We start from the raw sequence: 14,650 nt of genomic DNA on the forward strand, positions 1-14,650 counted from the left end.
ATATAATTTGGATAGAAGTGTACTTTAGATTCATGGTTAAAATAGAGGCTGACATTTAAAGATTTATGTAACCAGAAGAGGTACCTGGTACTTTAGAACCTTACCTGAAACCAGAAAGCCATTATCTGAACTTTTGTCTATTACTGACCTACATAAAAAATGAACTGTAATCAGCCAGATTATCTTCTGTTCATACACAGTTTTTCCTTTCCTTATCAACATTTGAGTCTGATCTTGTAAAGAAAATGTTTGTTAGAATGTAGAAACTGTATTGCTGCTTAGACTTGAGCATAACTATTCTGTGGCAGCTGTATAAGCTGTTCAGAATTACTGTATTCACTTATGACTTTAGCTTCTGGCGTTAAACATGCATGACTTGAACCTTGGGATAACAATAACTTGTTTAGTTGCAATTTTGCTGACTCGTAAATGAATTGTGACCTGCTGTAGGCAATTTAGCCTCAGTGCAGAATGCTCTGCTGAAATTCCCCAAGAGCATTGGTCAGCCACTAGTGACTACTCTGTAAATAAATGTTTGGTATCACTGACCACCTGACAAAAGCAATGGAAATTTTTTCTTTTCTGGAAAATGTTTGATAGCCTGGAACTGTGCTTATCCAGAGGGAGCTGGGCCACTAACCTTTTTGGCTTGTCTTGCAGTAAGCAATATTGGATATTTGGATTCAGATATTTTAAATCCAGGACTTGCATACCTGTTTCAATTCTGATAAAGCTTCTAAATATTAATGAATGTGAGCTGTCATAGCAAGGTGATGAGCGTGTTGGTAGTCTGGCTGGACCAATGGCTTGACCTTTTTAGTCTCGTGGATCCCTGGTTCTAGTCGATGTCAGTGTAAATTGCTTGACTGTATTACTGCATTATTGAGAGTTACTAGATTAAATCCAGTTTTAAAAACAGATAGTATGTTTGGGTACTCTTAAGTACGTTAAGTACTTATTGTGTGGGGTTGTCTTCTTTTTCTCAGGGCCTCCACGGATGTCTCCTAAGGCACAACGGCACCCTCGAGGTCACAGAGTCTCTACTGGTAGGGGTACAATTTCAAGTGGCTTAGAATTTGTATCTCATAATGCACCAGGGGAAGCATCTACTACTGCAGTGGCACGAGGCAGCCCTTCAGGTGGGACGTGGTCATCAGTTGTCAGTGGGGGTAGGTAAAGCTTGGCTTATTGCAGATGGCTTGCCAGGGGTACTTTAGAGTGTGAATGCTAAGCAGAATACTGCATTTTTAGACAATTCAGGCTCTGAATAAACACTGGTCTGCTAACTTAGCTTGCTTAGATGAAGTGGGAGAAGGATGTTCCCAGTTAGCTTGGTAAAACAGTTGGTGAGTTGGTCCTTCAAGTGCGATATTGTCTTAACTTGCAGACAGGTTGAGTCAAACAGTGTGTGAAGAGAAAGGAAGGAAAAATGTGGGAATTAGTTGTTGAAAGAAATAATTTTCAGGAAAGTTATTGAAAAGAAGAAAAGTTATATACGTTCCATTGCATCATTGAATTTGGTTAATGGCAGTGTAACTGGGCTGTGGTTTACCAATGAAGGAGATGTTTGGATAGAGGAAGGTTGGTGTTAGGAGATGAAATGATACTCAAGTTAAGTTGTATATATTTTTCTTTTAAAAATTATGCATAGTTTTAAGTGGTCATTTTGTGTTTGTCTGAGTACTGTAGTAGCAGATATAGTCAGTGTCTCTTCTTTTTTGAATCAGTTAACATCTTTTTTTAATATTTGACTTCAAATTTGAAGCTCAGTCAGTCTTGTGACACAGGCCCTAGTCTCGAGCTTCTGTAGTTGAGGCTGTGTTCTAGTGAGTTGTCAGCAGCTGGGCGCTTTCTTGAGTCGAAGGGCAAGTGAGCGACAGTTTGGAGTCTGATACTTTTTAGCAGTGCTGGAATTCTAGAGGTGCGTAGTGGGAATGCATTTTTCAGAAAGAAGGTATGAATTAGACCCCCATAGACCTGTTGCCTTGTGGAAAAGATTTAAACTCTTCTGTTCTGGCATTATCTCCGATTCATCTTCCCTCCCCAGCCCCCCACTTTATATATAATTAACATGCAAGTAGGACTGTTAAACGACTTATCTCTCTTTCTCCTCGCTCACTTGAAGTTAATATGTGACGTAAAGCAACTAACTAACCACAGTGGGATGAGCAGGAAGCAGGAGGTACAACTTATTGCTTAAAGAATATACAACTTTCCTTGCTGCTTTAACACAGGGGCAAAAATATGCATCAAATAATCTTCTTTCAATAGGATATGTTGTTTTTTTTCCAGCTGGCAAGCCTCCAAAAGAGGACGCTGTAAAATGGATGTGTTTTTTCAGCCCTTTTAAAAATATTTTACATCTGTTTGTGTGGAGACCTGACCACCTTTTCTGTTCTGCCTGAAACTGTGTTAATGTGAGCTGTTGTAGTTGTACTACTGGGGGCTGGGGAGCGTATTGCAGTTTCATGGTGGGGACTACAGGGCAGTGATATATATTAGGGGACAATCTGCAGAAAAATCGCACCACTTATCTGAAATGCTGCGTTTTAAAGAACTAGGAGATGTACCTGAAAGGTAAACAGGTTTTCAATTACTATATAATGTTCCACTAAGTTAAAGCATGTTTTTAGTCATTTTAAAAACAAACAAACTGCTGAGCAGATGAGGAAACTTATCCTATAACTATTTTTTCCTGTTTGTTTCTAGTTCCGAGATTATCCCCTAAAACACACAGGCCTAGGTCTCCAAGGCAGAGCAGCACTCCCACGGGACCAGCTCTGCCTTCTCCTCAGCCTGGTACTATTCCCACTGAATCTGTTGCCATGCCTGTTCCAGCTGCCTCTCCTACCCCTGCCAGCCCTGCATCCAACAGAGCAGTTACCCCTTCCAGTGAAGGTAAGTTACCCTCGCTAGCTTGCAAATTGCTCCCTTTCCCTAATCCCTGACAACGAATAGGCCTATACAAGAGCAAAGCTGCTTCCTAAATGATGGGAAAACTTCTAATGCATTTAATTTTACTGTGTAGTGAGTTCCCCTTTTCTCATGATGCTAGCTTTAAACTAAGGTTGGAGAGAGGCTTTTTGATAAGTCTGTATGCTTAATTTCTTCTGCCCTTTAAGGAGTATGGGCTTGTAGGTGTTTGACTTAATTGAGGATTTTTTTTTTTCCAAACTGAGTTCCTGGCTGTTTTCTGATTTAAAGAAAGGTAGGCCACTGGTTTCAAAGAATATTTTGAGCATAGCGAAAGGAAGGGGGAAAAAAAACCATTCAAGAGCACAGTCAAATGTCTAAGAACTCTCAAATCTTTGTAGCGTTCTGTATGAAGAGCTTGGACTATTGAAAATAATTTGCTCTCAGTTTATATTTTTTTCAGCCTAGTTAAGGTTCCGCGTATGATGAGAGGGATATGTTTGACTGGGACTTTTTCATTTGGCTTAAAGACAGTAGGGTGGGGTAGGGGAGAGGGTAACCCTCCAGGCCCTAACTAGGTAGCTGAAAATGTGTAACTTAGGGTTTTTCTTTTGTAAGCTAAACATGGTTAAATCTCTCTTCTGTTTCTATCTTGCCATCTCTCTTTTTGGTCAGTCTGAGTTGTGTATAAGAGAATAACTTTGGCAATTTCTGTTCTAGCTAAAGATACTAGGCTTCAGGACCAGAGGCAAAATTCTGCAACTGGAAACAAGGAGAATATAAAGCCAAGTGAGACTTCTCCTAGTTTTCCTAAACCTGAAAACAAAGGTTTGTATCAAAAGCTTTCATATATACTAGAGTAATGTAGGAATTCCAAGCACTAAACCTGCTATATTGACTGCTTTAGTTAGCATTTTAAGGAAGACTTGGAGGCAATCTGGCTTGGGTGTTCTACAGCGAAAATTTGGTCATGCAGTTGTGAAGTGGCAGGCCTACAATTTTAAATGTTGTTCTTGACTCATTTCATCAACACGAAGTGTAGAGATGCTCATGTGGCTGGTGTGATTTCTTTTTTACTTGTTTTCTTCTTTTTTCTTTTTTTTCTTTTTTTGTCTCTTTTTTTTTTCCTGCTCACAAAACTCTTTTTTTGCTCTCTCTGGACTGAATGAGTGTTTCCGCTTAGAGCTATGCTCACAATACTTCTGAGCATCATGGTCAGCATAGTTTTTTTATAACTGTACTTCTTCCTATTATGCCTTAAACTTGGCTTTCTTTGCAGCATTGCTTGTTCATTCAGTTCTCAAAAAAATCTTGTAATGTTGTTGAATTTGATCAACTATGTCGTGAAATGCTGGCATTGTATGTTTTGAGAGTTTTGTTGGATGCTTCTTTGTGTTCAGCTGAGTTCTGCAGTCCCTGCACCTGAGGGCTTCTGTCTTGGTGTGATGGGTTAGAACTATAGATCTGTCAGTTATGTAATGCTATGGTTTCGCAGAGTATTTTTGTGTGCTCATACACATCGTTCAGGGAATTATACTAAACTACAGATGAAATGATATCACTGTATTTCATTTTTAGGTATGTAAACATTACCTTTTTGGAAATTTAGAAATGTAAGGGTTGTATATAAAAGTTGTATTAGAAATGCTTGGACAATGTTGGTCTTCCATTTGGCAGGTGTATCTCCAATTGTTTCAGAACATAGAAAACAGATTGATGATTTAAAGAAATTTAAGAATGACTTTAGGGTAAGTTTCTCTCTACGTTAACTTAATGGTATCAAAGTTCTCATGTGAATCCAGATTGTTTTAATGAATTGAATACATGGCATGCATTAACAGGAAAACAGGTCCTTACTACTTGTGCTTAATTTATGAAAATATCCGTAAGAATTTATGCTAGATATTATAAAATCAATGCTGACTATTGCTGGTACAATTGCCTAATACATGTAAATGTGCATATTGACTACGCTGAAAACAGTACTTGAAACCTGTTTGATCGTTAGGTACAAATAATTATCACATTTATGCTCCATATGGAAGAGCTCTTTCGAAGTTAAATAAAGGGTTTTGCTGAGGAAAATTGACAATGAATTTGTACTACTTATTTCCTGGTTGTAATGGTTTATTAAATCAGGTTAGCTTTTCAAGTGTTACTGTTAAATCACACAGGGGGATGAGTCCAGAGGGTTCTCTTAAGCTTTCCTGTCACTCCCTAATCAACGTATAGGTCAGTTGAGTCTCTGAATAGCTTCTTTCACAGTGTAGGCTTAAAACATTGTCAATGTTCATAGATTTCTTTCCTAGTAGAAATGGAGATGTATGTTTTAAAAGGTCATTTCCACATGATTGAGGCCTATGGGACTGTATTTTACTCTGTGTATGTGATAGCATTAGATTGTCTCTCCCTAGTTCTGTGTATCAATTTACTGAATATATTCCTTGGGTTTTTTTCAGTTACAGTCGAGTTCCTCTTCAGATGCAGTGGATCAGCTGCTAAACAAAACCCGAGAAGGTGAAAAATCAAGAGATGTAGTTAAAGAAAAGACAGAATCAACCCCTAAAGAATCTATCATAGAAACTGGCAGTAATACTAATTCTAACGGTGGCAGTAGCAAACCTAATAGTCCAAGTATTTCTCCTTCAATAAGTAATAGTTCTGAGCAAAAGCGAGGGCCTGAGGTAACTTCACAAGGTGTACAGACATCTGGGCCTGGAAGTAAACAAGATAAAGAGGATAAAGAGGAGAAGAAGGATACTTCTGAGTGAGTAATTATGCCTTTTAGAACAAGCACATCTGTTATTAGCATTTAGCCATTTGTAGAAAAAGCTATTATGAATGTGTAATATCTTGCTGTTTATATGGCCGATGTAAGTATTCTCTGTTATACAGAGAAAACAACAGGTGAAGTGACTGTACCGAAAGTCATCTCGTGAGTCAGTGGCAGAGCTGCATGTAGAACTCTGGTCCTGTTGATGCCTAATTCATATCTAAATGCTTATTTAAATGTTTTCCTGGCTCATGTGAGCTGTAGTATCAACAGCAGGAAAACTTTTTTTATGGATAAGTATAGTAAGAGTACTGTCAGTAAGAGTGGCTTTTTGCATGCCATGTGTTGTTTGAGTTCTCACAAATCTGACTCACAGATGGAAATGAGGTATTTCATCTCTTCACATTTTTAATCATTAGGGAGTTCTGCCGATATGCTTGTAAAAGAATAATGCTGAACATCATTTTTTGTTCTTTATGTTTAGGCAAGTTAGAAAATCAACACTTAATCCTAATGCAAAAGAGTTCAACCCTCGATCTTTTGCTCAAGTAAGTTACTTGATACTGTTTAACATTGCCTTTGAGTAGATCTTTATAAGCAAACCTTTTACTTGGAGGATAATCAAGCTAATCTTGCATATGCATTGCTGAACTCTGTTTGTAGCCGAAACCTTCTACTACACCAACCTCCCCTCGTCCGCAAGCTCAGCCCAGCCCCTCCATGGTGGGTCATCAGCAGCCAACCCCAGTGTACACTCAGCCTGTTTGTTTTGCACCAAATATGATGTACCCGGTTCCAGTGAGTCCAGGCGTGCAGGTAAAGTGCAGCACATGCTGCAAACTTGTTAACGCTTTTCAGATGATTGTCAGCAAGTTGAGGAGACTTAGGAGATCTAAGTTAAAACAGTGAAATGGTACAGCTTGTATTACTCTTGTAAATGCGGGCACAATTACATTGACTTTACCCAGTGGTCCCTCAACCTAGATGTTCTCATAGTCTCAAACACTTGTAAATTCCATCAGCTTTTACTCATATTTATTGTTAATCTGTGCAGACTTAGGTCCCCAATCCTCCAAGCATAGTCTCACTCTTTTTAAGTTTTAAGCAACTGTTTCTTTGTCCTCAGCTTCCAGCAGTGTCCCACTAGTTTCTAGTCGTTGTAGGGATTACTAGGATTTCAAATCTAACCCTGTTATAAAGCTGTCTGATTTTATACATTTCTTGAAGTAGCAGTAGTATCATTACTTGACTGATTGTTGCAGACCATATGGTCTTAGTTGTTGGTACATGCAGACTCGATCACAGTGATAAAATATCGTAGGTTAGGCAGAGTTCACTAAGCCATGTAACATAATGGAGTAAAACACATCAAAGCTGAGTGGGGCCCCCACCCAGACACACACTTGGTTTTTAAAGGAATATCATAGCTTCAACTCCTCCTTCTGTTTCAGCCTTTGTATCCTATTCCCATGACGCCCATGCCAGTGAACCAAGCCAAGACATATAGAGCAGGTAAAGGTGAGAATAATACTGCCTGTTTGGTTCTTAGTCTGCATGCAGCATGAATAAATTACAAGTGTTTGTGTATTTTCTGATCCATTAATTGTTAATTTGTTTTCGATTGATATTTTAAATGCTATTTTTAATAAAGGGAAGTAAGTGGAAATACTAATGCATTTCTAGATAAACTAATTCAGCAAAACATGATAAGTTTGAGTAATGGGGAGTTGCTTGATTTGGAATTTGATTTGACAAACAGGAAAAGGTCTCTGTTACTTGGAACATTAGGGTAAGCTGATCATCTCCTATATTTCATAAATGTTACGGGTTTGTTTAAAGGGAACTTTCTGTACTGGTTTACAGTAGAGCCTTGAATGGTGCTTTAATAGAGATTTTTTTTGTCAACAAGCAAAATCGCTATTTCTTCAGAAAGAGTATGCTATGCTACTCTTCTGGAAAGAACTTAATGCTGGTTCCAGTTTGTTCTTTTGCATTCCTTCTGCAACAGTAACTGAACAGCTGGACTAACAATACCATGTTTTTAACAAGTGACACCTGTGGCTATGGAGACGAGAACATGTGTGGTGAGATGCAATCTCTTCTGTGCAGTGTAGCGCCGGAGCAGGAAAATGATGGTCTTGTTTTTATAGTCATGTTTCAGATAATGCTCTAGTTCTACACAGTGCATGCTTTCTTGCAATTTTATACAGTGGTTCATGATGATAGGTTCCAGTGCTGCAGCTCCAGTCACTGGAGGAGGAAATTGTTTAAAAGAGCAGTTCTGCTCTTTAGAAATAAACAAGTAGCCTTTATGAATGTAGGGAAGACAAAAATCTGCAATGTATTTCGATTTTAAAACACACTAACTTTACTGTGGCCTGACTCATGAAATCTTTTGATTGGTAACACTGATTGTTTTAATCAGAAATATATTGCTGTGTACTCACTTGCTGTGTGAGGCCGCTCTCCTATTCTGAATTGCTTTTTTAAGTTTCATTATTTTCTGCATATCCATTCTGTGTGCAGCATAGTCCTGAAGGAGCTGCATGGGTTAAAGTTCAGTGCCTTTACGCTGTTCAAGTTGCGTCCTGTATTTACTCTTTTCTATTGTTGATTTACAGCGTAAATACAATCATCCTTGAGTGAATTTACTGACATCTTCAACATTTCCCTCCTTTCCTCTCTCTAAGGGGTCTGTCTACATTGCACACTGCAGTGGAGTTTACAGGTGCTTGAGTTAGCGTAGTTACTAGTTGCAGTCTCACTGCAGCAAGCTGGAGCTCTCTTGAACTCTCATGCCCTGTTGCTTAGTAGGCTGAATTAGTTTGTTCTGAGTGCCTTGCTGCTGTGGTTCGGTTGGTCGTCTTACCAGGATAGCTCAGGTAGTCCCACACTACAATGCTCTGCTTTCTTAATCTTTCTTCCCTCTTATTCCTGCTCCTCTTTTTCTTATAGGTTGACTTGTCCCCTTCAGTGTTGACTGTGACCTAAAAGTTGCTTTATGCTACCCTGAGGGGTAGCACAGAGCTTAAAAGATGCGAATACCTCAAATTGCGGCTGCGTGGAGACCTTTTATTCTGCTCTCCTCAGCCATAAGCACAAGTAATTTTAACAGACTCAGCTTTCCAGCTGATGGAACAGTTGCTGAGTAGTTCCCATAGAGGGTGAATTAAGCCTTTTGAAGGGGACAGGATCAAATTTGATTAATGTAGGTATCCTGATACAACCTTTCTCTTCCATTACTGATTCTTGTCAGTCTTTCTCTCCCTCCACCTTTCTTCCTTCCTTCACAAAAAAAGCAGGCCTGGGTTTGTGGCCGTATACATGGCTCAAAGGCAGTGATGAAAATCAAATGTTTCTTGGAGGAACTCCTTTTCGTGCTGTTCCTTTTTGATAGAGCTCTAATATGTGCTTAAAGGTGAGGGGTGAGGATATTCCACTTGGTCACAGTGACATTGTAATGTAAAACCTTTCAGGAAGATTGTCACTCTTTGTCCTGTGTTTCTAATGTGAGGCACTTTTTGCTTTCTAGTACCAAATATGCCACAGCAACGGCAAGACCAACATCATCAGAGCACCATGATGCATCCTGCCTCAGCAGCAGGCCCTCCAATTGTAGCTACACCACCTGCTTATTCAACACAATATGTTGCATATAGTCCCCAACAGTTTCCTAATCAGCCTCTTGTGCAGCATGTGCCACACTACCAGTCCCAGGTAAGAGTCCTTTTAGCGTATGTGAGAAGTAAAAACAGAAAAATTAAGTGGTTCGGCCCTAAATACCCTATTGTTCCCAGTCGTGAGAGGTCACTCTGAGCAGTTTCTGTGTCTGGAGCATACTTGGTGGTGTTGTAATGTGCTTCAAATTTTGTGTAACAAATTTTAAGATCAGTTTAGAAGCTGGCATTTATTAGTGATATTACCTTTTCAGCTCTTTGAACAACTCCTTTCAGGTCACGGCCAGGACATCTCCTAGTGATGTGTTCTAAAAATAAACTATTTGGTGTACTCCTCTTATATATAAAGGCTTTTAAATATACATATGTAATAGGATAAATATATATATAATTACATATATAAGCTTACTACATTATTAGAGTGGCAAAAATGAGATATGCCAATGCTTTTTGTCAGTTTCTAGCCCACTGCAGAAAATGTCCTTAAATTTTTAGAAACACTTGGGATAATTGTGATAGTATGAAATCTTTAGTTTGCTCTGCATTTTAGTAAGGCCAAGCTACTGCTGTTTCTAAATACATAATTATTGTTTAGATGGCACTAGTTTCTTTGTAATGGTCCCCCAATTAACTGTCTGTTTTCTTATTTCTGTTGAATGCAGCATCCTCATGTTTATAGCCCTGTAATACAGGGCAACGCTAGAATGATGGCACCACCAACACACGCACAGCCTGGTTTAGTATCTTCTTCTGCAACACAGTATGGTGCGCATGAACAGACGCATGCTATGTATGGTAGGAAACGTTTTGTGTTATATGTAACTTTTTAAGTTCTTATGTTGTGCAGGGATGTATTTAATCTCAAGCTTCAAACATGGGTATCATTCAGATTACACCAGTAGATGTGGTTTATATTTCATAAGATGATGAGCAGAGCATTGAAAACTGAGCCACCTGGTTAAAATGAAAACTCAAGTATGCTGATTTCAGTAGGATGCCAGTGACCAAGATGAAATTTCAACCTGGGAGCTGCTAAAGAATATCTGCTGAAAGAAGTTTGTTCAAGTTCTCTTGATGCTCTTGACACAACATCCCTTGATTGTTTCTTGATAATAATTAGGACTTGTTTTATTGCAAGGCTATGACCTCAGTTTCAAAACTTGACTTTAGTTCTGACAACTAGTGAAATGCTGTCTTTATGATACTACTAGCATTATTAACAGTATGAACACTGCTGTTTAAGCAAAATAAAACATGTGTTGCTTACCTTTCTTTTTTGGTAAGTCAAGAATAAGTATATGAAACAGCTCATGTATTGCTCTGACTTTGACAATTAGTCTCCAGCATTATCAGATGGGCGTATTTCACTTAACAGTGAAGTGCTGAAAATGTGGTTTACCTTGTTACAAAGTAAAATGTGAAAGAACTTCTAAAGCGTTATAAATGTATGATAAATCAATGCCCAATTCAGAGGAAAAACCTCACTGCAAAACATGCTATTGAAAGAGGTAGAATCAAGGTTGCTAGAAGGCTTGGAAATTGTCATAAAATGTCAAAACAGCAGATGGTCTCTTGAAAACGTGGCATTTCAATACTTGTTATAGCATCTGAGGAAGACTTTTATTGGGTCACTTATATTATTGACTTAGATTCTAATAAAAGATTTTCTCTACCTTTAGACATCTTTGTATGTTTTCCGGTGCTTAGTTTTTCACTGCTGCTTAATGGAAGTCCATGATGTGTCATGAAAACTTACAAGACTAAGAATCTGAAGTTTAGTGTGAAATTTATTCTGATTTTAAAAAGTCTGTGTCTTACCCATCTGAAAACATCCTTTCAGATCTCTGCAGTGGTATGGTAACATAGCTAAGAAACAAAAATAATAGAGAAACCTTTGACACTTGGAGGAAGAACATTTCAGCTCATTTGTGCTGAAGCTAAAATGGAAGTTACTTGTAGAGATTAAGTCTCTCTCTCACAGGTCCTTGCTAATTGTATTGCTTTGATCTTTTCAACTCTTGTGCTTGAGGTGACCATGTAAACAGATCTTCTGTTTGCTTTTTCATTAGATTAAATAGAATTCCGATAAAATGAATCATCAAAGGCTTTCAGACCTTTATTGGTGAAAACTCCCTCTCAAATCCTAATTAAAATAAAACCAAACGTGAGATAATCTGAGATTTGATTCAAAATGGTTGCATGTGACTTCCTAGCAATTTCCCATTGTGCACCATCCTTATCTTCTGTAACCTGTGGGTTCTACAGCATTGAAGTACAAGCCGGTTCCCTTGTTTGGCTTTGATCAGATGTCTGTATAGTTTTTTCACTGATACTCTAACTCACAGCTGTTAGATCTCATTTTGTGTTGTTTTTGCAGCTTGTCTATTGTAGGTATGTGACTACCTACCAGTGCAGACAACTAAGTTGGGTCAAACTTTAGAATTCTTTGGTATTTCCTGCCATGTAATTAAATATTACTTTTCCAAGAGCACCTAATTTAACAGAAATTGTATGTCCTCCTGTGTTCTTTCAAGTAGGTACTTGGTGACTCTTCTAAATATTCTCCCGCCTTCCCAGTAAATGATCAAGTGCTTGAAATTCTTGTTATTGAAACCATTCAACCCAGCTGGTCATGAATTCCATATGAGACACTTTTTTTAAGAGTATGTTCTTGCCATGCGCAGACGTGTTTATTGCTTAGTGAACATGAATTGGCTCAAATGTACCCTTAACTTACAAAGTTTACAGTTAGCTACACATGAAATGACTTCTGATGTAGTGCAGCACTGTCTCAATTCAGATTTTTGCAAGTCTTCCATGTGCTGAGTACTTGAAGACCTTGCCTAGATGGATTGTGTTTCCTCAGAATGTGTCCATCTGTAACGTATTCACTTCAGCTTCCATTTATCGATATGGGAACGCTTGGGAAAAATGTAGAAATGTCTAAGGTGATAAATATAAGCTGCTTATGGAGTACATTGCTAAAGAACAACGTGCTGGAATCATTCACGTCTGATTGAGTGACTATAAGAAAGTATCCGTAACTTATGTTCTGTATTTTGGGAATCTTAAAGTTTACCCACAGTATCTTTGAACTAAATATACCAATGCACTTTGATTCTGGTCCTGTCTTAAAACTAATTTGAAAGTACAGAACAACGACATCCTGTGAAATAACCACTGCTGCTTTTGATTTCTGGAGCACTTGCTCAAACAAGTTCTCAGATTTCCTTTTGGCTCTTTAAAATTACTATTTGATTTTTAAAAAAAAAACAAACAAAAAAATTTATTTTTTAAACTTATTTCTTCCCCCATTGATATCAGGATTCAGTGGGCTATACTGCCCTTTTATCCATCAAGGTACTAGAGCTTTCTTTGAGATAATTCTTGCAAAATTCACTCAATTTTTTTCCTGCGTATGTGGTAGAGAGAAGATGTCTGCAAGGACAACTGCGCTGAGACGTGGGGGTTGGGGGGCACTGCTTATGAAGTATTCTTAAGGTGTGAAATGTTTTCTGATGAGATCTGAAACTCCATCTTCACTAATGGTTTGGGACAAGTTGAAAGTCTGTGGCAAGTAGTAACTGCCTGCCAGTGAAGAGAAATGCCTGTTGATCCATTAAGTGAACTACCCTCACTGCTAAAAGTTTGGTTTTTGTTTTCCTTCCTGTCTCGTGAAGAGATAGCTGAATCCAGAATACATACAGTGACCTGCACTTGTTGATAAGCACTCTTCCATTTTAAAGAAAAGTATTTTTGTCTAATGCTGTTTAATGGGATATTTCTGCACTTCTGGGATTTCCTTGCCAGTCCTTACAGTGTCCTGTTTCACAACCCGCTGTTGACAAGAGCTCAAGAGAAGCAGAGCAGCTGAGCTGCGTGGTCACCAGTAGACCCATCTAAACATGTGACGGAGGAGTGTTTTAAATCATTGGGTTTTTCCCCTCAAAACACAACTGGGAAGGACAATGTTCAAGCAACTGTCTGTCTTCCCATCTACCAGCCAGACGATAAAAACGTCTGTTACACACTTCAGCTCGTAACTTCTGGAGACGTGAGCCACTTAGATGTCCTTACCAAGGGAAGTCTGAAACGCAGGCACTGCTGCAGCACAGCAGTACACGCACCTTTAACGGCCACACGCACATACCTGAACGCGGAGTTGTCGCTCTTACCCTGCTGAACCGCACGTTGGTTTCAGAACACACCGTCTGTCTCGGAAGCGTTGGCCCTGTGTGATCTCCCTGCTACCGATATCATTGGGCTGGTAGAGTTTGCTGGCCACTGTTTGCAGTTTGACTGCTTGGTCTATGTCGCACAAAGACCTAAACTTGTCTTGTGCTGTAGAAAATTTGGTTCTCTAAGTAGATGTATTCATTCCTGTGACAATGAACTTGTGTTAGTTTTACCATGTAGCTGAATTGCCTGTGTTTTCAGATAACTGGAGTCCTCTGAAAAACTTTACTTTTGTGTTTAAAAACAAACTTGTGTAAAACCAGACCTTGGTTTTATACAGATGCATTTCCTGGTTTTTGTGCTCTCATTCCCATTCTCCCTTCCCTTTTTCCCTTCTGCATATGTTTTACTGGTCTGGTGTTGTCTCTAACTTTATCTGGTTTCTGTCTCAGCAGTAGAGTAAATTCTATTACCCTGATAGTACAATGGTGGATATAATATAAACTTCAGAGGATTCTCCAGGGACTAAGAGTGAACCAGTCACCAAAGGTGTCTTGGAACTGTTCAGAATGACAGTGATATAGCTGAAAAAGCAAGGGGCCAATTTCTGTTCTAATGTAATTTCGTTTTAACCTTCTTATTACAGTGGACTGTAATAGACCATTAATTGACATAAAGTTTATTTTTGTGTTAATTAAGAACTAAAGACCTCAGTGTCACAGTTTAGAAGGAAGGCTTACCTGAGACTTGTGTTGTTTCATCTCCACTCATTTGTAAAACTAAATGTCCAGCTCTAATAGCATCTAAGTAAATAAAAATATCTGCATGGTTCTACAATCTTAAAAAAAAAAAAAAAAAAAAGATGCTGACCTTTCCAGAAGACGGGAAGTATGCACGTGGCAAGAGGCTAATTCACCTTTCTATTTCCCAAATTCAGCATGTCCCAAAATACCATACAGCAAGGAGACAGGCCCTTCTTTCTACTTTGCCAGTGAGTTGGGTTTTTTGTACTAATTTTGATTGTACAGAAAAGCACTTTCTAAAGAACAGATGTTAAAGGAATGGGACGTGTTGAGGGAACAAGTTTCCTTGCACCAAACCAGTATGTGGA

General features: G+C 38.7%; 1 protein-coding gene across 11 annotated transcripts in view; it reads left to right on the plus strand.

Annotated features, from left to right (window-relative positions):
- ATXN2 (ataxin 2) overlaps positions 1-14,650 on the plus strand; it is a 57,341-nt gene that overhangs the window by 26,017 nt on the left and 16,674 nt on the right. For 5 of the 11 annotated variants that reach the window (XR_012676435.1, XM_075167639.1, XM_075167633.1 and 2 more), the window contains 10 exons: positions 987-1,169; positions 2,710-2,898; positions 3,634-3,741; positions 4,591-4,661; positions 5,373-5,680; positions 6,171-6,234; positions 6,350-6,502; positions 7,138-7,204; positions 9,219-9,403; positions 10,026-10,158. Coding sequence is in view for 10 of the 11 variants with exons in the window: in XM_075167639.1 (XP_075023740.1) it covers positions 987-1,169; positions 2,710-2,898; positions 3,634-3,741; positions 4,591-4,661; positions 5,373-5,680; positions 6,171-6,234; positions 6,350-6,502; positions 7,138-7,204; positions 9,219-9,403; positions 10,026-10,158 (1,461 nt within the window). In the remaining variant the exon portion in view is untranslated. The remainder of the gene's footprint in view (positions 1-986; positions 1,170-2,709; positions 2,899-3,633; positions 3,742-4,590; positions 4,662-5,372; positions 5,681-6,170; positions 6,235-6,349; positions 6,503-7,137; positions 7,205-9,218; positions 9,404-10,025; positions 10,159-14,650) is intronic. The other 6 variants (XM_075167640.1, XM_075167635.1, XM_075167636.1 and 3 more) reach the window with 3 other exon arrangements.

The sequence above is a fragment of the Calonectris borealis genome, chromosome 18, assembly GCF_964195595.1.
Source record: "Calonectris borealis chromosome 18, bCalBor7.hap1.2, whole genome shotgun sequence".
In the NCBI taxonomy this organism is placed as follows: Eukaryota; Metazoa; Chordata; class Aves; order Procellariiformes; family Procellariidae; genus Calonectris; species Calonectris borealis.